The sequence below is a fragment of the Dicentrarchus labrax genome, unplaced genomic scaffold, assembly GCF_905237075.1.
Source record: "Dicentrarchus labrax unplaced genomic scaffold, dlabrax2021, whole genome shotgun sequence".
NCBI classification, from domain to species: Eukaryota; Metazoa; Chordata; class Actinopteri; family Moronidae; genus Dicentrarchus; species Dicentrarchus labrax.
In genome coordinates, this window is record NW_026136716.1 from 14,586,770 (window position 1) to 14,611,713 (window position 24,944).

Consider the following 24,944-nt stretch of genomic DNA (forward strand, 5'->3'; position numbering starts at 1 on the left):
TATTGTGTTGAGTTGTGCACATTTTGCCAGATGTTCAAACCTGTCTTTTTTCTGCTGAACAGCATCAGAGAAACACTGATTTTTAAGGTGAAATTGATTTATTCAGTGTTTTTACTGGTTTTAATCACCAGGTCTGTTTGTTTTGGAGAAGAAGAGACCTCTGTGGATGATTTTGCTCCCGGTAAAAATCTTCTGTACACTGCAGGAATCCTAACTGGCAATGGTGGTGAAGACAACAACTACCTCACAATGTCACCAAATGTCTTTTATTATTGGATTGATGCGAGAGATCCCCATAGCGGCAGAAATTACATATTGTAGGATTCCAGTAGGTATTGTTTTTCTGTCTTAGTTCCTCTGTTATGAATAGGTTTTTATAATTTTTTTTGCAATCAGTCTTGTAATGTTACATTTTTGATTTTGTTCATTCATGAGTACTGGATTTGGACGTCAGTATTCATTCAAAGTATAGAGTACTTGCATAATTCTACAGGAAAAATTCTGCGCAGAAAATGATCAAAGCTTTCAGTACCACATAATCTACTGTTACAGGCAGAATGACGACCAGGCATAATAGTGATGTTTTGAAGTATTTCAACAAAATAAACTACATTAACGTGCAGTGCGAGCTACGTTACATTAAACTAGTGTATAACAGAACAGCCAGTTTGATGATTAACCGTTTGCGCGTTCAGCACGATGAGGAAACAGCCGAGACTGATAACGGTGCACCTCTCATCACTTTATTTGCTAGCGTGACGTGCAGATGACGTTTATTTAGCTGCAGTGCAAGCTACAGATGCGTCAAGTCTTTCAGAAATCAGCCTGAGTACTCGCATTGCAAATGCCTTTTTGTTATCAGTGGAAATAAAATGGAAAAGAGGCTTTCCTATTTATCCTCGAGCAGGGTAGATGTGCAGCATGTTCTCTGTATAAACAGTATGACTGTGCTGTCTCCCTTCCTGTATACATACTGATGCTCACCTCTGCAGCCCCAGAGAGCTGCGTGCAGGCAGTCTGTACACTTTGTCACGGAAACCTGAACCGGAGAGGCTTTAAACATCGCCGAAATGAAGACTTCATTTCCCAAATGTCAGATTTCCATTTTGTAAATATGAAAGCTTTGCTCGACTACACAGGCCGACGGCTGACCTTCAGAGCGACGCCGGCCTGCAGCTGCTGACAGATTGGAGGACGTGGAGAGAAAGAGCGAGGACAGGAAGGACCAGGCAGGACAAGAGAAGAAGAGAACATGTTTCTTTCTTTTCACTTCCAGGTTTTCAAACATTTTCAAAGACTCTTTAGTCTTCATACAAACATGTGCCATTCCATAGGTATAAAGGGAGTAACTGTATATTAAAAGGCATTGTTATGTACTGGGTAGAAAACGATGTATGACCGCGCCGACAAAGCATTCTGGGTGAGACATAATGGGCGGGGGCTGGAGGTTACAGACATTACATGCATTGTACAAAAACTGCTCTAAATGGACGAGCACCGCACTGAGAGTCCAGGCTCCTCTACTCAGCAGAAAAAGCTTTACATATACAAAGTGGTGTGTGATATAACAGGCATTGTCAACAGTGGTGATTTTTACATCATTAAAAGCTACATATAAACAGGAGACAGAGCTGCTGCTGTGGAAATACATGCTGATGTGTGCAGGCCCATATACTGCACATGTTCACTGTAAAAGGGAGGATGATGGATAGGATTAATACTTTTAAAATTAAGTGTTTCATTGATGGTGAATCAACATGATGGGATGGACTGGTGTACAATGGAAATGGAAGTATTTATGCAGAAACTTGATTCTGATTTTCCAGGAGTACAGTGGGATTAAGTCCTGGGTTCAGAGTTGACACTGGAAACTTTTCACGCTGGTAGTCCAGAGCTATACGATCCACATTGCACTTCTACTAACCCTAACGAGACCCTTTTAGCCCCGTGTTCGGTAGACTTTCATGGGATGACCCTGCAAACTGAGGGATTACCCTAAAAGTCGAGGTCAGAATGTGCCAGGATTGTGCCATCCTTTAGCCTGGTGCTAAAAAGGTTCTAACAGGGTTTTCCACTCTTTTAATAATGATTAATAATTTTCCTTCATTTTTTCTGTGGTTAACTCACTTCTCTGGATTTTTGTGTGTGATTTGTTCGCAGCAGCGTGGGTGAGGGGCTAAAATACAATTAAACATTTTAATCAATTGTGTCGTTTTAAAGTTTTTCTCAACTGTAAAATGTCGCACTCAGTACATATATTTGTCACAACCTTTTAAATTTAAAAGGAGCCATAGTTAAAAATATTTACCTTCATTACACCTCAAAGGTTTCAGTGTTCAAATAATATAGATCAACCTGTAAAATATTGATATTGCCCTCAGAAATCCAGTTAATGAGGCAGAGGGATTCATTCCTTTGGGACATAAGAACTCTCCAGAACAGCTGTGATGTAAGAGTGAAGAAAAAGCACAAGAACAAGATTTTGTTTCTTAGTTGATGACATTCAAGTGTGGCAGCAGCCAGATGAGAATGTGTGAATGAGGCAATGCGTGGAGCGATGAGTATGTCAGGTGCCTGCTGAATATTTGCTCTAACAATTGTTTGAGTATTGTTAAGAGAAAAGACACGTGAAACACCTTCTGTACAAGAACACAGAGAGGTAACGGATACACTGCAGAGAACTGGAAGTTGCACTGATGAGAGCAAATGTTGTCAGCTGTGTATCAAAACAATATTCAGCTTGAAGGCAATGGGACGCTAGAAGATGGCAAAATGTCCTAAAACTGTTCACTGAAAATAAAAATAGGGCTTTTTTTCACTAACATTAACATTCTACTGTGATAGAAAAGTGATGGTAGTGACACAGAGGGCTCCTGCAAAAGAACGCAGCAAATAAAATTGGCTCCAAATGTTGCCGAAACACAATGTGATCTCATCCAGCAAGGTTCTGCGTTGACCAATCAACTACCGGCAGGATTTAGGATTTTTATACCAATCAAAACGAAGGTCCTCGTTTTCTTTGAAAAACCATGGATTTATAACTCAAAATGGTCTTTCTGCATTTTATTTCATTACTAACACAGTGATTCCCAACCTGGGGTCCTTGATGGGGTTCCAGAAAATGGCAAATCTTAGAATCTATTCCTCTACTATTTCTAATCTTTTTATCTTGTCACTTATTAGAACATAACCCAATGAGAGAATGTACAAGGATGACAATTCTGTTCCTATGTTTCACACTATTCGCTGTTAATCTGCCAATCTACAGTGCAGACAGTTAGTTCTATAAAGAAGGATGAGGAACAAAAATCACAGGATCACTTGGATTTTAATGGCAGCAAAAAAAAAAAAAAGATATGAATTTTATTTTGAAAGGTCTATACTGTCCCGAAACACCAAAGCCTCTACTACACAATAACATGAAACGCTGATGAATACTGTCGGTCAACTGTAATGCAGCTCTATAGAGTGAGAAGTTAAAGGACCAGTGTGTAGGATTTAATGGCATCTAGCAGTGAAGTTGCAACTAACTCAAAACCGTTAGTTTGTGTATTTGACGACCTTGGAAAGGGAACAGGTTGTGAAGTCTGTTGGAGAAACTACGGTGGCCATGAAGCTACTGAAAGGCCCTATCTACAGCCAGTGTTTGGTTTGTCCCTTTTAGGCTACAGGAGAAACATGGTGGTTGAACATGGCAGCCTCCATCGAAGGCTACCTGCAGTGTCTGTAGATATAAACAGCTTATTATAATTCTTCCTATGTTCAGGTCATTATACACTAATGATAACATACCTACGAATATACTATTCCATTTCTGCCAACAGAGCCTCCTTAATGTTACACACTGGACCTTTAAAGTTGCTAAAAGGAATTTTAATTTTGTGTTGATTCTGGCGGCCCCTGTGGACAAAAGCGGTATACAGAAATAACCAATCTTCTAGCTATGGTCTTGTTTTTATGTAGGTCATATAGAGGCATCAGTATAAAATGAAGACTGTTTGATAACCAGTCAAACACTCCTGGTAGCACGTTTAAATATTGACCTCACCTTCACCTCATATAACCCGGCTTTTAAAAGCACGACAACAATGATAATGATGATGATGATGATGAGGGAAGTGTCATGGGAGAGTCTGTAGTTCATTTGTAGAACAGCTGTGACTGTATGGTAATAACAAAGTCCTTTGGCTGCAAATAAAGCTGCTGCAACAGGAATTGACAGAGCTCGGGGAAGAAAACGTTACAGTAGGAGACACGGCAGCACACTAGGCAGCCTGCTCTCTACAACAGCACCTCACATGTACCAACAGTCCCATGATTCAACTTCTATTAGCGTTGAAGGCTGAGAAAAGCACTATTTCAAGTGAACTTTATGTAACTGCGAGACATCATGCCCATCAAACTATGATGTAAGGCACCTTTTTACAAGTGCTACGGGTCACGCATTTTCAAATAAAGTGGCTGATTCATGACTACATACAGTATAAGAGTCTAAAACCGCACATTAATAGCTACTGGCCCGCTGACAGCTACAGCACCAGTCTGGAGTCACAATAAATATGACTGCATGAACATTTTAAAAAGAGATACAAAATGAAACATGATAATATCAAAAAAAGACCTGAATATTCTCTTTTTTAAACCTAGAAAGTAACAGTCTTTTGGTTTCAGTGGAACCAGATTTTTTTTTTTTTTTTGCATATGAGCAGGCTCAGAGAAAAAATGTGATAAAAAAATTAAAATAAAAACAGCAAAAGGTTTGACTCAAGTCATATAAATAAAAATATAAAAAGCAAATCATCTCTGTGGTATGACACACGTCACAGTATCAATCATTTGGAGTTTGTCTCCGGGGGAGGCCATTATTACATAACTCCCCCCCGCTTCGATAAATAAGGATCCTCTCCATGACGGTACCTGTAACGGTAACTTTACAATATGTTGTGTCAATTCTTGGGATATTCCAGCAATAAATTAACCAAGCTGAGTGATCAGAAGTTTTTGAAGATCTCTAAGTCCTTCTGAGGCACGGGAGGGTCTTTCTTCCAGTCGTCCTCTGGGTAAACATCAAAGTTAGAGGTGTCACCCTCGTGGGAAACCTTAGGAACAATGGGAGGCTGTGGAGACAACGGAACATTTAGTTCAAGTTCAATGGGCAGGTCTGAAACAACAAAGCTAATGCAGTATCTCAGGGTTTCACCATATTGGAAATTACACAACAGCTTGACCCAAAAAGGACTAACACTAACTTAGCCGATACTTGCAGCATGAATGTTGCTGCTATTAGCCTTCGTATTATCATGGAGTAATGCCCTTAAAATGTATTAAAGACAATAAAGGGATAGTTCAGGTATTTTGAAGTGGGGCTGTATGAGGTACTGCATTGACCACCGCCCACACTGAGTATGGATACAGGGTGCACGGGTGGGTGGAAGAATGGATTCCACTAAAAAGCTGAAGCTGAAAAGAGGAAAGCTTCTACAACAGGATAATGATCCTAAAAATATCTTGAAATCCAGCATGGACTACCTCAAGAGGCGCAAGCTGAAGGTTTTGGAATGGCCCTCACAGTCCCCTGACTTAAATATCATTGAAATTCTGTGGGTAGATCTTCAAAGAGCTATGGATGCAAACCAGCCCAAGAATATTGCAGAACTAGAAGCCTTTTGCAAAGAGCAATGGGAAAAAAATCCCATATAATAGACTTTTAGCTGCTACAAAAACTGTCTGCAAGCTGCGACATCTGCCAGGGAGTACTAACAATGTAGAAATGTTTGCCCACAATATCCCACAATGAGGTTTTTATTTGTTGCTGAAAATATTATATTGTAAGTTTCATATCCTTGAAAGGTTGTGTTTACATCTTTTCAATTAAAAAAAAATCACCAAAATATGTCAAAGGGTGCCCATACCTTCAAATAACCAGGGTTAGTGCCTCATATAACACCCGATCTCTCTCTTTAACCATCAGGTCAAACAGTCTCTAAAGCTGCTGGTCTTTTAGTGTTTTCTATATTGCAAATTACAACACTATATTCAGTTAACTAACTGAAGCTTTTTTTTTTGCCTCATCTGTTTGTTTTAGAAAAAGAAATAATAATAAAAGATAATTCAGCTGTCCATTGTCAGCTTTAAGACGAGTTGCAACTACACTGCTGCATGTTGATTTAATGGTTAAAGTACATTAACAGTTAATCAAATCGTGATATAAAATTTAATTTAAAGAGAAAAGCAAAACACTTCTTGCGGGACCCGCTCCCTCTGTAGATGAAAACAGATCATTCTAAGGTAACGAAAACACAACATTTTTTATTTTCAGCTAATTATACACTAATGAAAACATACCTATAAATATCATATTCCCAAAACATTAACTTGATTTGCAGTTGAAGAGAAACAGAGACTTTTGAAAAGTGCTCTCACCTTCAGTTTCCTCAGAGGAACTGCCTCCCAGTCTACTGTCTTGAACCACCTTTGTTTCTTTACATCTTCTGCTCCATTCTGAAACAGAAACCATGGCTGTAAACACATATACTGTACAACACATGCATGTGCAGCTCGGAGCTGAGCACACTGCTCATGCTTCCTCTGTATACAACAATGGGCCTCATGCAGCAACATTCTCTTAAATGTATCTTATATTTAAGAGAAATCACATCCAGATGCACCGAACGTTCCTAAACATCCAAATCTGTTTATACCCAGGTGTTCCGAATGATGAATCTCATTTGATCTTAAATTGGAGGCATGTGGCTGATTGTATGTTATTTGCACAGATAATGCCCAATAAACAACATGTAAGGGTGGTGTGCCATGTGGAAATACTCAGGCACATGGCCAAGAATTGGAGACACGCCACCAAAAAAGACGTGACAGATAGATAGAATCAAAGAAATCAGTGGGTACTAAGAAAATAAGAACAAATCTTGGATAGAAACAAAAATAAGAGAATTGTACATACTGCTTCTTGCATGGGACCCAGTGTTGTTTTTATTTTGACTTCTGTAGTGATATAGGTAATATTAAAAATGATATAACAGCCTGTCAGGATTTGCTGCTCCTATAAAGATGAGTTCTGATGGCCAGTTTTATTCACTGTTAAAGCTGCAGTAAAAACGTGCCTCAAAGAATGTCAGCAATCTGCCTTGTTTCAGTGGACACTCGTCATATCCCGGGGTGGTTTAAATACAGATTCCCACCATAACAACAATAAACATCTGGGCATTTTTGAACATGAAAAGGTTCAGAAAGAAAAAAATAACCGATGGAAAATATCATCTGCCAGCATCTTCACTTCAATAACAACAACATATACCACAGAGCTGGTGTCTCACACTAACACTGGAAACTGAATTAATGGATCTCCTGTTTGGAGGAATCTACTGGGAATAACAAAGTCTAAACACACATGATACTCATCTCTTTCTTCCTGTGGTTTCTTTCAGTATAAAGTCAATACAGCAAAAAGAGAAAAATATCTGCCTGTATGGAGTGCACAAAGGCAATTCGTTTTTAAACAGTTAAAAAAATAATTACATTTATAGGTCTTAGGATGTAGCTGCAGATCGAAACTCCCTCCCTTCATCGCCTGCTTCCAAGCGTGAAGGAGAAACCATGGTGGCAATGAAAAACACGAACGCCCCTCTCTAAAGCTAGTGTGCACTTTGTCCCCTCTGGGCTACTGTAGAAATATGGCGGTTCAACATGGTCTTTAAATGATAAAATAATAGTAGAATTTGAAAATGCACCTTTTAAAGCAAACCCACAGACCAGCAGCAGGAGCTCTGATAGGCCAAACCTAACACTCAACTTCTGCTAATACTCAACAGCTGGCCAATCAGAGCTCCTGCTGCTGCTCTGTGGGTAAGACTTAATTTTAATTTCATTTCATTTAACTGATCTGAGCTCCCGCTTTGTGTGTGTCGATGAGATATTATCTCTGGTTATGAGAGGTGAAGCCATGGGAGCGGAGCGAACAGTGTGCAGTTTGTTCCTACAGCTATAGCTAGCCAGCTGTGTGCAGATGTCAGGCTGATGTCTTGTCAATACAAACAGCGGGAGCAGATAAATTAGTGGGGACTGCCACTGCCCTGTATGAGCTCAAACTGAGAATTAAAGTGGATGACAGCGCGTAGCCGTGTGGGATAACCTGTGTTTTTGTTAGCCATGCTAGCAGCGTGGCTCTAGGGAAATCAATGTTGTCCCTTGGTCCACCACTTTGGTCTGACTGAAACCTGCACAGCTATTGGATGAATACAGTGCTGCAGGAGTCCTAAAACCTGGAACTCAGTTAGCATTTTAGCACTTCCAGTTCCCTCTCCTCTGAGTCAAGGATTTGCTTCGATGCCTGAAATAAGGTCTGTGGTTAACGCAAGCTTAACAGATTTTCACGTTTAAAATATATAAAAAATACGTCAGTAAATATCCCACCTGAGAATTTAGAAGCTTTTTTCCATCGTCTTAAAAAACGCAGTAGCCAACAAGTGGCTAAATGAGACTACAGAGGTCGTCGGTGACATTAAACATCAGCACGGCAAACGCTGAGACTTATTTACTCACTGGTCCGCCTTTACAGCCTTGCTGTGTTTATACTTGCACTATTGCAAACTATTCCAACTCAAACTTTCCAATTTTCCAGCTTGTAGATTTTAATTAGAAGATTTAATTACTAATTGGAAGTTTAGTGGTGATGACGTTAAAGTCATGCGACCGTGGTGTAGTTCATTTATAGTTGTGCTAAACAAAAAATAGACCTTTTTAGCCAGAGCTCCCAAAATCCCATTGGTTCTTGTCGTCACCAACTCCCGGCTTGAACTACAAAAACACATTCAATTCAATTCAATTCAATTCAATTTTATTTGTATAGCGCCCACACTTTTCAAATAGAGCAGGTCTAGACCGAACTCCTTATAACATTATTTACAGAGACCCAACAGTACCACCATGAGCAAGCACTTGGCGACAAGGGCAAGGAAAAACTAGGACAGATCCTCCGGCTCTAGGTGGGTGGTCGTCTGTCTCGACCACATCATCCTCGCAACGCTCTATTACAACGAAAGGAATTCTGATCACTTTAACGACTTTTCCTCTTGTGCCACCATCAGGTCATAATTTCAGTTAGTCCTGTACTTTGGTTCAAATACAAAACTACACTTTTCCCATCAGCCTTAGCTGTGCTTTAGTTCTAACTCGCATGTAAGGAGTTCAGTCTAGACCTACTCTATTTGAAAAGTATCCTGAGATAACTTCTGTTATGAATTGATGCTATACAAATAAAATTGAATTGAATTGAATATAAACTACAAAAGGTGAACATGGAAAACATTACATCCCTAAAAATCAGCATGTTAGCATCATCATTATAAGAATGTTAGCATGCTGGTGTTAGCATTTAGCTCAAGTAAGCGCTACCAAGCTGCTAGCATGGCTGTAAACTCTTAGTTAATGTTATCTTGTTTTTATTGAATAATAAATAACAGCCTTGTAAGTTGAGCAAGTCTTTTGCATATGTAGGTCAAAGGTAAGTTATTTAGCATTTTTTTCTGAAAACAAAACCTGTACAATTTTATAAATTGTCAGATTTAACAGGTTATTTGCATTTTGCAAAAATAGATAGACATTTCTTTTTTTGTTGGTAAAATGAAATATTTAAGAGTTCAATCAAATGAAATTAAATCAGGACTTTGTAAATAAAATGAGATAATAATCAATTGGGTGATATTAAAATGCTTACACAAATAATCAATTGGGTGATATTAAAATGCTTACACAACTTTAAATTAAAGCAAAAATGGAGTTACAAAAACTTAGAGATGGAATATGATCGGTAGATAAATTAGCAAATGAGACAAAGAAATACCATTTAAAATCCCTTAAAAATATATATTTTGTGACGCAAATGTAATTTCATCATTGAAAGAAGAGGTAATATGATATATATAATTATCAATTCCTTTTTCAAATTAATTAAATACATTTATAATAGCTTTTGGAATTTTGGAATGTATGAACCAATTGTAATTAAACTCTGTTATTATAGTGGCACTGTCCAGCCTCTGTACATGAGGAAAGACAGCCTGTGACTGCACAGAAGCATCAGTGCTGTTAATGAACGATGTGACTGGAATATTGGCAGCCACAAATCAATATCATCTTGTCTGGGATTATGTGGAGTTAATCACTGGGTTTAGAGGAGTATTTGTTTTATTGAGAGCAGCTCTCAGTCTCCCGCTCTTTTCACTACTGTTAATTGAAATGCTCCAGTCCTCCAGTTTGAATGGGAATCTACACAGCCTCCCATTGATGAGTGATGAAGTGGCAGGCTCCCAGTAAAATGTAAAACGCACACACCATTTTACACTCTGTAATTCCTCCAAGAGATCACTAGAAAAAAAATGTCAGTCAAATTCCTGAGGCTGTAGACAGTGAAATTAGTGGAAATGCGTTTCACCCACATTTCAGGCCTTCTTCTGTGTTTAGGTTCTGTAGTGTAGCTAAAGTGTCAAATGGAGCAGATTCATGTGTTTTTTTAATCCCCGTCATAATCCTACGACAGGGTGTCAAAAAGATTCATTCACTCCAGACTTACAGCTCACTTTGCTAAAGGAGGCTCGCTGCCCATGAAGCAGCAGTTGGATGGAAAAGGTCAGTATGGGGTCAAATCTACCCTTCCTAAGTTCCGCTCCTTTTTCCTCTGTGCTCCAATAACAGTTGAACAATCCTCGGCCAACTTCCTCCTTTTCCTGTTCTTAGATATGCTATGTGATAGGCTTGTCTATGTTGAAAAGACAACCACATTTTGAAGATGGTTGTAAGATAAAAGTGACAAATATACAGTCACATCTTAAGTTAGTTAATGTAAGTAAAATGATAGCTAACTAATATACTTATGTAGATTAGCTAGTATTTTGTACTGTAGCAAAACTCTAGTTAGCTAATGATTGATGCCTTTTAGCTAGCTAGTTAGCGACGGCTTGCTAACATTTGCTACCTAACTTAAGTTTTGATGTGTTTTATCTTTTAACCATCTTCAAAACTTGGTTGTCTTTTCAACATAGACTAGCCTATCATAACCTAGCACAGAGCCTATCTAAGCACAGGTAGGAAAAGTTGACCGTGGCTTCCTTAACTGTTTATCAATGAAATCTTCTGCTGCGTGGAGCACAGTCCAAAAAGGGGCGGGACTCAGGAAGGGTCAATTGCTAAAGGCAGAAATCATTAATGCTAAACTGGTTAATCAATTCTCTGATGAAAGAGAATAATATATGTTATCTCAAATGATTCCTTATAGATTGGTCAAAGGTTGGATTTCAATAACTGAGGCATGAAAACACGTTGTAAGCTTGCTTTCATTAATATTTGGATTACAAGTCAGACACATTACAAATGGAAGCACCCACAGAAAGACACCCACCCTGCTGAAAGGGGAAAAGTCCAAACAATCCTTTTGTAAATTTCTCTTCATTTATGACTAACTGGAACCATGTGGAGCTTCAATCACACTGTGGGCCTGTCCTGTCCTGTCCTGGACCCTAGACTGCTGATGTCTAACTACTTACTGAAGGTATGCAATATGGTGAGCTGCCATGTGTATCAGGGAGACAGGAAGTCTAACCAACTCACCTTCATGTTGCCTAGCCGTCTGGCTCGGTCAATGACCAGAAATTTCTTGATGAGGTCTCTAGGGGGAAAAAGAAACAGTGAATGAATCCAAAGCGGTACATGTGCCCCCCCACCACCCTCTTGCTCTTTCTCAAGGAAAAACTGTCATGTGGTCCTCCCCAGCGCTGTCAGAATGACAAATGCACCCTCACCAAAGGTAGCCTGACAGCCTGTTGAAGGTGACGAGGGGTGGCTCAGTAAGTTGTGTCCCTTTGACAATCTTTTAATTGGAGAAAGTGAGCACTTTTTTTTGCAGACAGGACCTTTCTGAGACTAGTACACGTGATGTAGACATCTCTGAGAAGAGAATGAGGATGATTCACAGGGGTTTTAAAATGGCAGAGTGTAGGCTTTCGGATGAAATGTGATAGCTGCTGACGAACAGAGAGCTTTTGATAAAGGTGCTGTATCTCACGCCCGACGAGCTGCTGACAGGCTCATAAATACAGCAGCTAGATGTTGACAAGTCAGCTATTTCTCTGTTTTTGACGGAATCCTTCCTATGCTTAAAGACAGGAGTGATATGTCACAGAGAAATATTTTAATCAGTGGGGGGGGTATTTGTATTTATGCCTTTTCATGGATTTCATGAAGGAGAATTCATCCGGAAATGATGGGGACAAAACAAGAAGGGAGATTGGGGGAAGGAAAAAAAAAAGATATATTCTGTGTTTCATTTTTCAACAACGTTCACTTTTCCCTTTTCCAATTACAATTTGAGGTATTCCCCTTTAAGCTGCACTAATCACTATTAAAGAATATAATGACCAACTCTGCAGTTCACCCTCAGCAGCTCTAAAAAGCTTCTGTTAGTTGGTCTTTAAGGCAGATATTGCCAGTGAAAAAGTTCTGATAGAGCCAATGTACGCTACCTGCTCAGCACCAACCAGCAGACAGTTAATAAGTAGTGTTGAAATTTAATTCAGAATTTTGTATTTGACACCACTGATTGAAAATTGTGGATCATGGTTAAGTAAGTCTGTTTGCAGCAGCTGCCTTACAGCCATTTTCGGCAACACAAATGAACAGCATCACATCGATTTTACAGCATAAAGTTAGTTTAGGATAAGGCTACCTGTGTTGCATAACAGATTATGTGTTAGTTGTTATTCATTCACACTTGATTTTTTCCGCCTAAACTGCCATCTCACTGGTTGATAAAGAAAGCCTTTTATGCAGCTAAAGACAAGTATATCCAGCTGCTTACAAGTATGGCTGGTTGGTTGTTTGGGTCACAGAAGTAATTACATTTATCTCAACATGCCAAACTACAGGCTAATGCGAGATTCATAAATGAGACATGAAAAAATAATGTTTTTAAGATAGAGTAGGCCCACGTGATTTTTTTCCCCACTCTGGCATGAGTGGTGAGATGGTTAAAGCATTAGGACCAATCAGAGGCAGAGTAGGGAGAGTCTTCCAATGATGTGAAGTTTGCAAAGGTTATTCACGTTATAAAACGTATAAAAAATACATTCTGATGTTCATAAATATCAACATTTATGTATACATATATTTCTAGCAGTTAAGAGTATTATAATTCATAGTTTATCCACATCATTTCTGCATAGATGCTAAAATACCTACATTTTTATTGATTTTTCTAATTGATTTGTTTTTCTAAGTCACCTTTTGTTTGCAGTCTCTCTGCTGGATGTGTAAACAGACAACTGCTTGCTAACAATGTTTTCAGTTTGTTACAGTACCAAAAATATCAATTCAGCTGCTTTATTCTCAAATTGAACCTTTTTCATATTCACTGATTTTTTTAATGTTGAACATTATTTTTAATTTACTGTAACAAATAATTATGCCTGATTTTCCTTAGAAATAGATCAAAAACATTTTCTCTTTTAATTTTCTCTCACCACAGACTTGAAGAGCTGTATTATTCATGAAAGAGTACACACAGCTCTTTATTATACAAGTGGCTGAGCTCCACTGCAGCAGTTGCTTTAAGAGCACTGTGACAGTAGCTGTTTAAAGTATGTTTAGTGTTACTCATTAAAGTCCCTCTAAGAAATTCCTCTCAGCCTCCTAGGGAACCAAACACGTCTCAGGGATTACGCACAAGCTTCCCACCACATATAGACAGCAGAGGAAGACATGGAGGTGGTGGAGAGGGTGCTAGATTGGGCCAACACAATGTCAACAGGTCCATAACATCTCCTTAACAACCAACTAATTTTATGACTAATGCCATACAAGACTTTTACTGCTGGGGTCACCCTGGGACAGTCCTCCAGTCTGTCTGAGCATAGCTCAGACGCAGCAGTCTGCCTGCAGTCCTCTGCAAGGCCTTTCACTTCTTGATGGATGGGAGTGTGTGACGTGGAACTGTGTAAGAGTGATATAAATGGTGGAAATATTAAAAATCCTTCTGTCTGCTGGCTGCAAGATAGATGGCTTAACAGTGGGAAGCTGTGGCTTCGCTGAATTATCAGGGGAAGCAGTGTGTGTCTGGGCTCTCCGGGGCCACTGTGTCAGGACTGATTGAGTGAGCGCGCACGCACACACACACACACACACACACACACACACACACACACACACACACACACACACACACACACACACACACACACACACACACACACACACACACACACACACACACACACACACACACACACACAGGGAGTACAATGAGCCTGTAATCTTGCACATTCCTGTGCCCTCCAGCTGTTCTAATGGGCAGTGTGAGCGGTGGGGGAACCGGTCCAAATCAGCTGGGTGTGTCATTAGTGACTGCAGGTCAACCTGAAGCCCCTCTTTAGCTCCAGGGAGCTCATTGTCCCCACGTTAAAGGGAGGCTGCAGCACTTAGAGACCCCAATCCACGGCCAATGTGGCCCCAACAGTCGTTTGAAGTATTATGCTTAAATAGTCATTTAAATGGTAGGGGGGGTTGGGTGGAGTGTGTCAGTGACCCTCAGTAGGGAGACTATCATTTCCTGACTGGCCACAGCTTATGAACACGTCCACCTGCAGACCAGGTTTTGGTTTCAAATGATGTGATAGGAGTCCTGGCACTACAGGAAAGGACACTGAGGTTCTTGGTGGGGTTTTTTTTCCAGGAGAAGTTTGGGGGGCTTTGCATTCTAAAGTTAAAGGACTAGCGTGTAGGAAATTACTGGCATCTAGCGGTGTAGTTGCAGATCACAACTCCCTCGCTTCACCCTTCTCTTCCAATAGCAAAGGAAAATATAAATGAAAGATTAGACTATAAAAATAAAACATCAGTTAGAGCTGGGCGATAATTTAAGTTTCAAGATGATACAAAAAAACAAAAGGATGGAGATTTAAACTATGAATGTTACAATTTGGGGATACTACAGCTGCGAAGGACTCTGTAAAACAACCCCAATTCACTCATCTACACACATGAATGTAAAGAATCATCCCATCTCATATGTTAAGAAGGGGCCCCAGTGATAAGACATTACAGATGTGGTGTTTTCCACTATGCCAAAGATATGGTGTCTTCTGTCTGTAAAAATTGGGAGATTTTATTTTTAGGCCTCATCTTCCAGTCCTAATCCCACTTGTTATGAACCAGAATTTCCCTGTAATTGAACACCAGTGTGTCTGACAGCCTCCTTTTCACCACACTCATCCTCAGAAGCCAGAAGCTCGTAAAAAGGCAATCACCTATGAGATAGCAAGATTTATTTGAAGGATACGCGGCCCATTGGCTTTGTTTCAGGAGGAGGTTGTCAGGATAATGACAGAGCTGGAGCCGGCATATTAAATTCACACTGGCATCATGATCTCCAGACACACAGTGCAGTTGTACGACACCACATGGGAAAATATAAAGACTGTGCTGAAAGGTGAAACACTCTCTGTAGGGAGGGGATTAATTACCCTATAGCGAACAAATTATGTGTTAGCTTAAATTAGTTTGAACTTGACTTTTAGAAAGTGACTTCCCTAGTATATGCAAAGACATTAATGATTCATGTATGCTGAAAATACACACACACACACACACACACACACACACACACACACACACACACACACACACACACACACACACACACACACACACACACACACACACACACACACACACACACACACACACACACACACACACACACACACACACACACACACACACTTTGACCCTGACCTGATGTCCAGAACTTACTTGACATAAAAATCCAGATGGCGTGGGAATTCCAGTTTTCCGGCTAGGATCTTCTGATAAATTCCGAACGGATTGTCATCAAAGAATGGCGGGTACCTGTAGAGAGAAATAAATGTCATCTCCAGCCTCCTCCTCTGAAGCTGCACACACACTGTCACAGTTTGCAAACTCAATTTGGGCTCGGCAAAAAAAACAGCATGATGCAAGGAAAAGGTAAAGCAGGCAAGAGCTTACACGCATTCACCTGGATAAGTCTGAACAAAATGGCGAGCGAACATGTGGAGAGGTCACCATTAAGAATGGGGAGGAGGGGTATGAAAACTTTCAGCAGTAGACAAAGCAGCTTTTGTTCACAGCTATTTTGACCATTCTGTGTGATTCTACCACCCACAGGCCTTCTGCTGCCGCACTCCACTGAATGCTTTCCCAGCTCTCCTTTTATTCCCTCTGCTCCGGCCTGGACAAGTCATTACCCACAAATTACATAATGGGACGGGCCTCTGAAGGCATTACGCATGGAGCAGACAGGCGCATAATCGCACCAGTTTGTCACACACCGCTTGCCTTCCCGGTGAAAAGCTCCAGAGTCAGGAGACTGTGGGATGGGGGGGCGTCTGGGAGCTTGCTGTGCACCACAGACTCCACTAGTGTTTTTTTTTGTTTCATTTTCCAAAACTGGTGCTGTCATAGGTGGAAAATCTGGGTCACCGCGGCAAAATGGGAGGAGGACGACATGATATGACTATTTTCTAACAGGAGACAATGTCATCTATGATGAATACATAACAGTTTTGTAATTAGTTTTATATGGATAGAGAAAGGATTTAAACAATGTGATAATAAAACTCTCATTAACACCCTGAGAACAAACTGTATTCACGAACCAAAATAACACATTACACTGTGTTGAAAAGGGGGTATACAACAAAAAGGTTTAGTCTTTTGCCATCAGAGACGTCATTTACAAGTTTGTTAATGCTTGATGAGTCATGACTGTTGTTCAGATGAGGTATCTGAAGAACGGGGGTAGTGCAGTGGATAATGAATAAGGCTTCAAACAGCCCTTTTCAATAGGGTTGCACCGATATATTGACTCAATGGTATCGGCTGATATTCACCTTGTTGACTGACATGGGCCTATCGGCAAATAAGATGGCATTCACCAATATCAGTGGCTGATGTTTATCTGTTAAATCTTGTAAATGTGGTCTTGGGTATTTCCAGCTCAGATATTACAGAAATAATCACCTCACGCAAAAAAATGATGTGCTCCATGCAATGAGCGGCTGTTCAGCTTAGGTATGGGACAATATACAATATTAGGATGTCCTATCTGTGAACAAAAAATATTTGTTGCTCTATAAAATGTAAGGTAAACTGATTCCAGTAAGTTTTTGTTGATTATCACGACAATATCATGGATCTCAATTATTTTGATCAGGATAATGCGTGCAACGTGTTTATTTTTGGCAAAATCCTGAATCAGACAAAGCGATTTTGATGAAATTATCACAATTTTAAACTTAGCTTTAGTTTGTCCGACATGAATACTTAAAGGGCAGTTAGAAATTTGAGGATCCGGTGATTATTTCTATTTTCACAGTTACTAGCTATGATTTCTAGCATGTTCAGCCACAGACTCATCCAGCCAAGTGCCTTAAAGTGCTTAGGAGGATCATTCATGCAATCAGCCACCCGACACCACAGTGCCACAGCACCCAGTACCTCCTACCTCCACTGACGGAGACTCTAAACACACCACTCAGTCAAACTGTCAATCACATCACCGATTTTTACGAATGTACATACACAATACCTTTAGAAACACTGCACACGTACATATACACAGGCTTATTACATTCTATTTTACTGCATATAGTGTATATAATTTTAATGATTTTGAAAAGAAAACATGAATTTCAAACACAATGATGGGTTGTTAACTTAATGCTTCTGCAGCTGTTTTAATGTCAAAGCATTCAGTTCAGACTAGTGCCGGGTTGACATTTTTAAGACAAATGTTACCTGTCCAAATAGTAAGACTAGTGTTGTGGCATATATTCACAGAACACCAACATGTAAACATTTATGTAACAAAAAGAAGCTTAATGCAATGGCTGTCATGGGACATACTGAGGATATTAATACTCCTAATGGAAGTATCTTTTATTTTAATGTCCCCATGAGCTTTGCTTTGGAGACCAACTCAGGAAAAAAATTTAAAATACGTTTTTAGCCCCACTTCTGGTAAGACTGAGGTGTGATTTATCTTAAAAGGTACCACAATGTTAGAGTTATTAAAGTGCGTGTCCTAAGTCAAAAACTACTCCAGCTCCGTGACACTTTGACTTTGTGGGATGACAGGCTGGTGTGATAGGACAGAGTGTTTCTCCTCTAGGATCTCTGTCTCTAATCACCCGGCTGACGCTCCACTGAGCTGAGGTGGACGAAGACTGACCGGGGAGCCAAGGAGAGGTAAGAGAAAGGAAAGAGGTCAATTTCATTTTTATGCAGTCAATCCAGAAAATTGACTTCGGGAATAGACACGGTTTAATTAAAATTCCAAAGTGGGATTCGTCTTCACATTAAAATACTTTTTGATGCAACTTATTTCAATAATTAGCATGAAAGTGACCCTGAACCAAGCTCAGGCCACTGGGACTGTGAACCTCTCTAAGTCGCCATAGGTTTCCTACAAACTGGAGCAGGTCTTCGTCTGTGGGGTAAAGATAAATACAGGAGGCAGAGTTTTAGTGTTAGGAGTCAGACTTCATATACACAGCTACGTGTACAACTCCATATACACACAGGATGATTGGTTTCCATTAAGACCAGAAATCTGGTCCTGAAGGCAGGATTATGAAGGGAAGACCCATTCTTTTTCTTCCACTCTCTCTTGGCTTCCTCCCTTTAGGGCCCTGACCCTTCACTCAATGTTTTTTTCAACTTGTGCTTCACCCAGGAGGTGGATGATCTACCGCCGCTTACTTTTCAGAAGCAGCCGCTACATTCTTGGATCAGGACCTCTGACGAACAGCTACATAATACTGCAAGATGAAGAGAGCTCTTTGTCTTTGGGGGTCTTACAGTAGTCCCCCTCCCTGGACACGTCTGCTGATGCGCTAAGGGCAGCGCAGCATCCAGTCTCTGCCAGGGACTGCAGCACTTCAAAGCCTGCCCTGATGAATGCTGAGAGAAGGTCACATTCCTTCCACAAATTCAAAGCTGCGTAGCTTTTCCTACCAGGATATAAAGAACATGGATGTAGGGGTGGGGGTAAGCCGAGCTCACACACAGGTGACCTTTTATCGAGACTGGAGAAACATTAGTTAAAGCAGTAAGGTTTGACCAAAAACGGGCATAACTGAAGGCATATATCTCAGCATTTTGCTTGTTTCTCTGAAGAAAACTAAATAAAATTGTTTTGAAGTTTAGATTGTTATTTAAGACTTTGAAGGCATGAACACAAGCTATATTCACAGAGCCTTCAACCAGCTGCAAGCCTATTAAGTATGTATGTTGTTGTTAGAATAATAAAAAATACATAACAGACAGAGAATTGTATAAAAAGTTCCTAAAAATATAAAAAAACCCATCTCTGATGCTATATTCACAGGAAATTCTGCTCAAAACTCATCCAAATTGCTCGTTTTACACAATCTTCCTGCAGTTATTGTGTTCACTATTTGGGTTCATTGTACACTTTCTGTGCGCTTGTTGTTGTTATTGAATATAATTTGAAATATCTATAAAATATGTTACTTAGTCAAGGGTCGTCAGTTTAGTCAATAGTAGAATAGGGCTCCCTTAAGGAAAAGGGTTGGGAATCACTGACATAGAACGTCAAACAAGCAAAGACAAAAGTAGATAGCGCCTTCTGTTTAAAAGGAGTATCACAGTACATTTTTATCTAACCGATTTTAATCTTTACATATTTGCATCACGATTTAACTGTCTTTAACTGGTATATCGTTACATTCCTAATTAGGGTCCATTAATAATAACCTAATAAAAAGCTCTGATAAACCCACTGTCAGCCAATATTATCAGCCGATACAACTGTCTTTTCCCCCAGTGTAAAATGCAGAAAGAAATGCTTGTCTATCGGGCGCACTACAAAATTTATCCAACAGAGTGCTCTGTGATTTACAATACCGTGTCAAACAGCATAGACAAGAAGCAATTCTCGGATTGTCAGCTAGAACTGGTTGACAATGTATTAAATTATTTAAAATGTTAAAGAGTATTTTATGGTCTGAAAAATCCCATACCAGTCGGGCTATATTTTGCACAATCCACAGATCACATTGTCAACAGTGTTTAATGTGACGATGTCCTCTGTAGAACGTAGTACCACTGAGAACTGCAAGGTATTTTCTTTAAGGCAATAACAAAAACATGTAGCAGGAAGAGCAGTTTCCCTGTAGTGTACATTTTGTTATTATAGGATTTTGGGTGAAATGGGCTTTGGTCTCTGAGGGAAAGAGAATACTGGAATTTTTATTCTTATTTAATGGCACAAAAATAGTCAAATAAAAGTACAATCTATTGCAATAAAATGGCAGCCAGTATTAAGATAGGGCCATTCTATTTGCTTCAATTAATTAACTGCTGGATTATAGAATATCACCTGCCGTGTCCCCCAGACAAAGTCCCAATCAATGTTTAAGTCAATCTCAACCTTCAGGCCTGTTCTCTCAGAATGCCAACAAGGCACACACATTATTATTCATCGCAAATGACGGAGAACATTAGAATAAACCAGAGCGCTTCTTCTAAAGGGGATCAGCACCATTGTTCTTCATCTACAACAATGACTCCCATTCACACATTAATTTGTCGCAGCTCTGCAGTATCCAATAAGCACACAATGAATAGCTTCCCCACACTGAGACAATAACAGCAATACGATTAATTGAATAATTCCTTTGTTCCGTGTACACAGGCTCCTCCGCCGCTCCGTTCTCTCGCTCACTTTCACTTGCAGGGCTGTCGTGTTGGATTGCATCACTAGTGTACAGGTGTTAATGTGTTATTGTGTTTTGAGAGATGATCATGAAGGAGTGTTCCAGCCATGTGGAAAGTTGCTCAAAGTTTTCACTGTCTGGGCTTCACGGAGGCATATTTTCACCTGTGTGTGGTTAGAACATGAGAAGTTCTTTCTGCCGACATTTCTCTGATTTCTCAGAGAGCGGTAACTTCTGAGTAGCAGATCACACCCTGTTACTCTCAACAAAACCACATTATTCTAGATGAACTGTATCCTAATTTGGGCTGAAATCTGGATGCTCTTTGTTCAGTGCAGCTTTACCTCAGTTGCTCTGGTGGAGGAGGGTGCCCCCTGGTGTTTAAAATGGGTGGAGTGTGGTGTACACTGCAGCACTTACCCAGCCAGCATTTCAAAGATGAGGATCCCCAGAGCCCACCAGTCCACCGCTCGGCCGTGACCTTTGCTTTGGATGACTTCGGGGGCCAGGTACTCAGGAGTGCCACACAGAGTCCAGGTCCTGATTGGACAGAGAGGGACAGGAGGTGTGGAAACAAATAGCGCAAAGGTTAAAAGTCGTGTTCACATTTATTTAGCAAGCATGTGTGGAAAACACTGCCAGGAATACATGCAATTATCTTTAAAGTCCCCCTCCACTAAAAAATCTGTTTCTTCTTGTTCCTACAGAACTTCACTGTGTAGAATTATGTATGTGCAGAGTTTGACACTAGAAGGATGTTTTCACATTCATCTGCTAAGAGTGGAAAGTTTCTCTGATTTTAAGGGCTAGGGCCCCAAAGGGGATATGGCACCATTGACAGGCAGCCAGTGAAACGCACCATTACCTGAATAAAATGATAGATTTCTCTGGGTTTGAACATTGTTGAAAACATTTGGGATAATCTAAGTACCAAACTCAACAACATATATCACATAGGTCTAGCGTTTATAGACATTTGAATGTGGAAATGTTATTTATTATAGCTTTAACACATCTGGAGGGAATCTTTAAAATGACTTGGATAGACATCACCACTGTTAAAAGTATGTTGCCCACCTTAATATGTAAAAATATAAGCAACTTCCCCACTGTCAGCATGTTTAGTGACTGATACTGTTTGACAGCTGATAAGCGACAGCCTCTGCTCGTCTGTATACATCCGTACATTACACACTGTGTGTAAAAGGAGAGACTCTAGTTGCGCAATTAAGACAACACCTGTGAGTAAAGTGATCTGTTCATGTCACCTGACCCTGCTGTGTCATCTTTTATAGTACTAGGATGATATAGGAGCTCTGTGTGGATACAGGAGTAATGGCAGTGTCAGTCGGTATTGGCCGGGACAACCGCAGGATGAAAGCGTAATGAGGACGAGAGTCCAGATACAAGTATCGGACAATAAGTGAAGGATTCCTGGCGAGCGTGAACAATAACAGGAAGTCTGAAACAGATTATTTGCCTCTGGCTCTCTGTCCTCCGGGCTGACAGAGCAGCTGATTGACGCTGTGCATGTGAAACAAACATGCACAGTGTTCTCTGTGAAAGCCACTTGTCCTCTGATGAAGAGCACTTGGCCCGGTGCCAGCCTTTCATCGTCTGTCACCGATATCACCTGGGTAATGACCTCTTTCGGCCAGTTGCCATGGTGACGGTAATTTGTATGGAAATGATGTTGGTCCCGATGGAGGATGAGGAGGCTGCTGATGTTGGGGGAATAGCGGTCGGGTATAGATGAGGCGTGCCCACAGTGGAGAGAAGACACACGTGTTGTTACTCTTTGGGCATCATTTTTAAAATGTGTTGATGAGCGTGTCTGCCAGCAGGGGACACTGTGGCAGCACGGGGAGGACCGGCGCCGTGACGACGCTCCATCACGTCCTGAACAGGGAAAAGTACAAGAGAGCTAGTGGCAATGAGGCAGTTGTCTTCCTATCCTAGGCAATTCTGCTGCCCTCCATTTATATAAGTGAGTCACTTGCACATCAGAGAGGTATCTACTCCCAATCTGTTTTGCTCTCCCAGTCTGGGGGAAAATGTAATCTTACTCCATTATGTTTACATGTCAGCGGGGGTCAACGCAGCAACTGGGTGTAACGCTCGGGAGAAACGCAGCAGTAAGTGAGGCTGCAGTGCAGATATAAAGCCGTCTCTTCTCCTCTACAGTGCATCTTTTCAATTCCACCGAGGTCGCCAGGAGGCCTCGCTCACTGTATATCTAATTCAGACTAAATGACATCGGTTGGGGGAAGTTTGTCCTTCAGTAGCACTGCCGGGGGTTTTTGGAGTTGGGAGGATACCCTCAAATTCCCAGAAGAAAATACGAGCTTTTCAAGGACATTGAACACGACGCATGAGCAAGACGGCTTTTTCTTATTCCTCTAATGTCAGACAGTGTGTTTGTCCACAGTAGTTAAATGTCTACATCAACTGTTTAACAACTTAATCATGTCATGGGTAATGGGCCAAACTAATTAAATATAAACAGGAAATGGCTAACGCATGCAGCAAACAGTGTGAAACAAACTAGTCCTCACGCGAACGTGGTGGGAAAAGTCTGCCGTCGCAGTCTCCTTCCAGCTTTCTGCCTCCCCCTCTCCACAACTCTGTCTTGTGCGCCTTTGCAGTCTTGACACGATGAACAAATGGGGTTAAGGTGCACATTGTAAGATTACCTGTTTCTAAAAAAATAAAAATAAAAAAGGACGCAGACTTCCAGTTCTGCCATCAGAGAGGGGTTTCAAACGCTATTAAGTCAATCCGAGCAGCACTTCATTTTAAACAGATTGAGGGCAGGGATTCAGACTGATAACAGCCCTGCTCTGCTCTGTTGCGTGAGGCACCTGCAACACAATGAAACACAACCCAAGAATTCCAGTTGGAGTATAGATAGATGAATGTGTTAGCTTAAAATCTTATCAAATGCTAAACCACAGGTGCTGCAACTATTATATTAATCATCCATTAATCTGTTGATTTTTTTTAGATTAAGCAATTAGTTATAATAAATTATCAGACAATGGTGAAAAATGTTGATCACTGTTTCCCCAAGCCCAATGTGACGTCCTCAAATGTCTTGTTTTGTCCACAACCCAAAGATATTCAGTTTACTGCCATAGAGGAAGAAAATATTCACATTTGAGGCTGAAACCAAAGAATTTGAACAATTGCTCTTAAAACAATTAATTGATTATCAAATGGCAGGAAAAGAAACACAGACGTAAAAAAGGCTACGAACAAAAAGCTCAGATAAAGGAACAGGTCAAACCGGAGTCAACTGGCAGTGTGGCTTTTCAACAATGGGGAGAACTGAGGGACAGGTAATTATCTGGTTTGTTTTAGGGGTCATTTGTTGTTTTCCTGAACTATACAGTATGTAGAACTATGTATGAATCAGACAGGAGGTAGTTGGATACAGTTAGTGATGACAATTTGCAGTGTTCATGTGTGTTGTGAAAACATTTCATAATTATATGTCATGTTCATTTAATAATCACTTTGAGAGACCTGTACAGGTAAAACTGACCCATATTTCATGGCACTTGCACCCAAGAGGGCTTGCCGAGAGTACAGCCAAGACTTACGTAGCAGGCTAAATATCTGGTTGTGTCCGGGAGCCATGCTACCAGCGACCGCCAGTGAGAGCAGCCTCCAGCCCCAGACAGGAAGTAGTCTTCCACTGAAAGAGTGCAGCTACAACAGAGGCTGAGCGAGGTGTGACAAAATGAAGTTTATATTGATGCCAAATTGACTAGAAGACAGTCACTTTAGCTTGTGATTCTGGAGTTACATGTTGTCATGGATATAAATTGGAATGGAATTGTAGATAAAAGCAAAAGGTGACATGAAAGTAAAAACGATATAATCATTCAAATAACACATGTTGTGCAGCAGAACTACATTTTTTCTAATCCTGTTTGACATCTCCAGACCCTTCAAATAAAGCTCATTAGACGGGACTTAACCCAGAGGGAACCACAGGCAACCAGTAGTAATTATCCAAATCAGACAAAAATATATTTACTAATCATAATCCTCATCAACAAGCCACAATTCCGCCCTTCAGATGTAAAATGTTCAATGTTTTTTTTTAATTATTCAACCACTCATTTCCTGTGATTGAAAGAGCGGGTTGAAGTCTTT

The 24,944-nt window shown here is 40.4% G+C and overlaps 1 protein-coding gene across 1 annotated transcript in view; it reads right to left on the reverse strand.

Moving 5' to 3' along the window:
- Positions 1-1,244: 1,244 nt before the first annotated feature.
- prkx (protein kinase X-linked) overlaps positions 1,245-24,944 on the reverse strand; it is a 41,919-nt gene continuing 18,219 nt past the window's right edge. The window contains exons 4-8 of the mRNA XM_051427295.1: positions 21,204-21,323; positions 15,817-15,912; positions 11,623-11,680; positions 6,424-6,501; positions 1,245-5,117 (exon numbers count right to left, since the gene is read on the reverse strand). Coding sequence (XP_051283255.1) covers positions 4,992-5,117; positions 6,424-6,501; positions 11,623-11,680; positions 15,817-15,912; positions 21,204-21,323 — 478 coding nt within the window. The 3' untranslated portion in view covers positions 1,245-4,991. The remainder of the gene's footprint in view (positions 5,118-6,423; positions 6,502-11,622; positions 11,681-15,816; positions 15,913-21,203; positions 21,324-24,944) is intronic.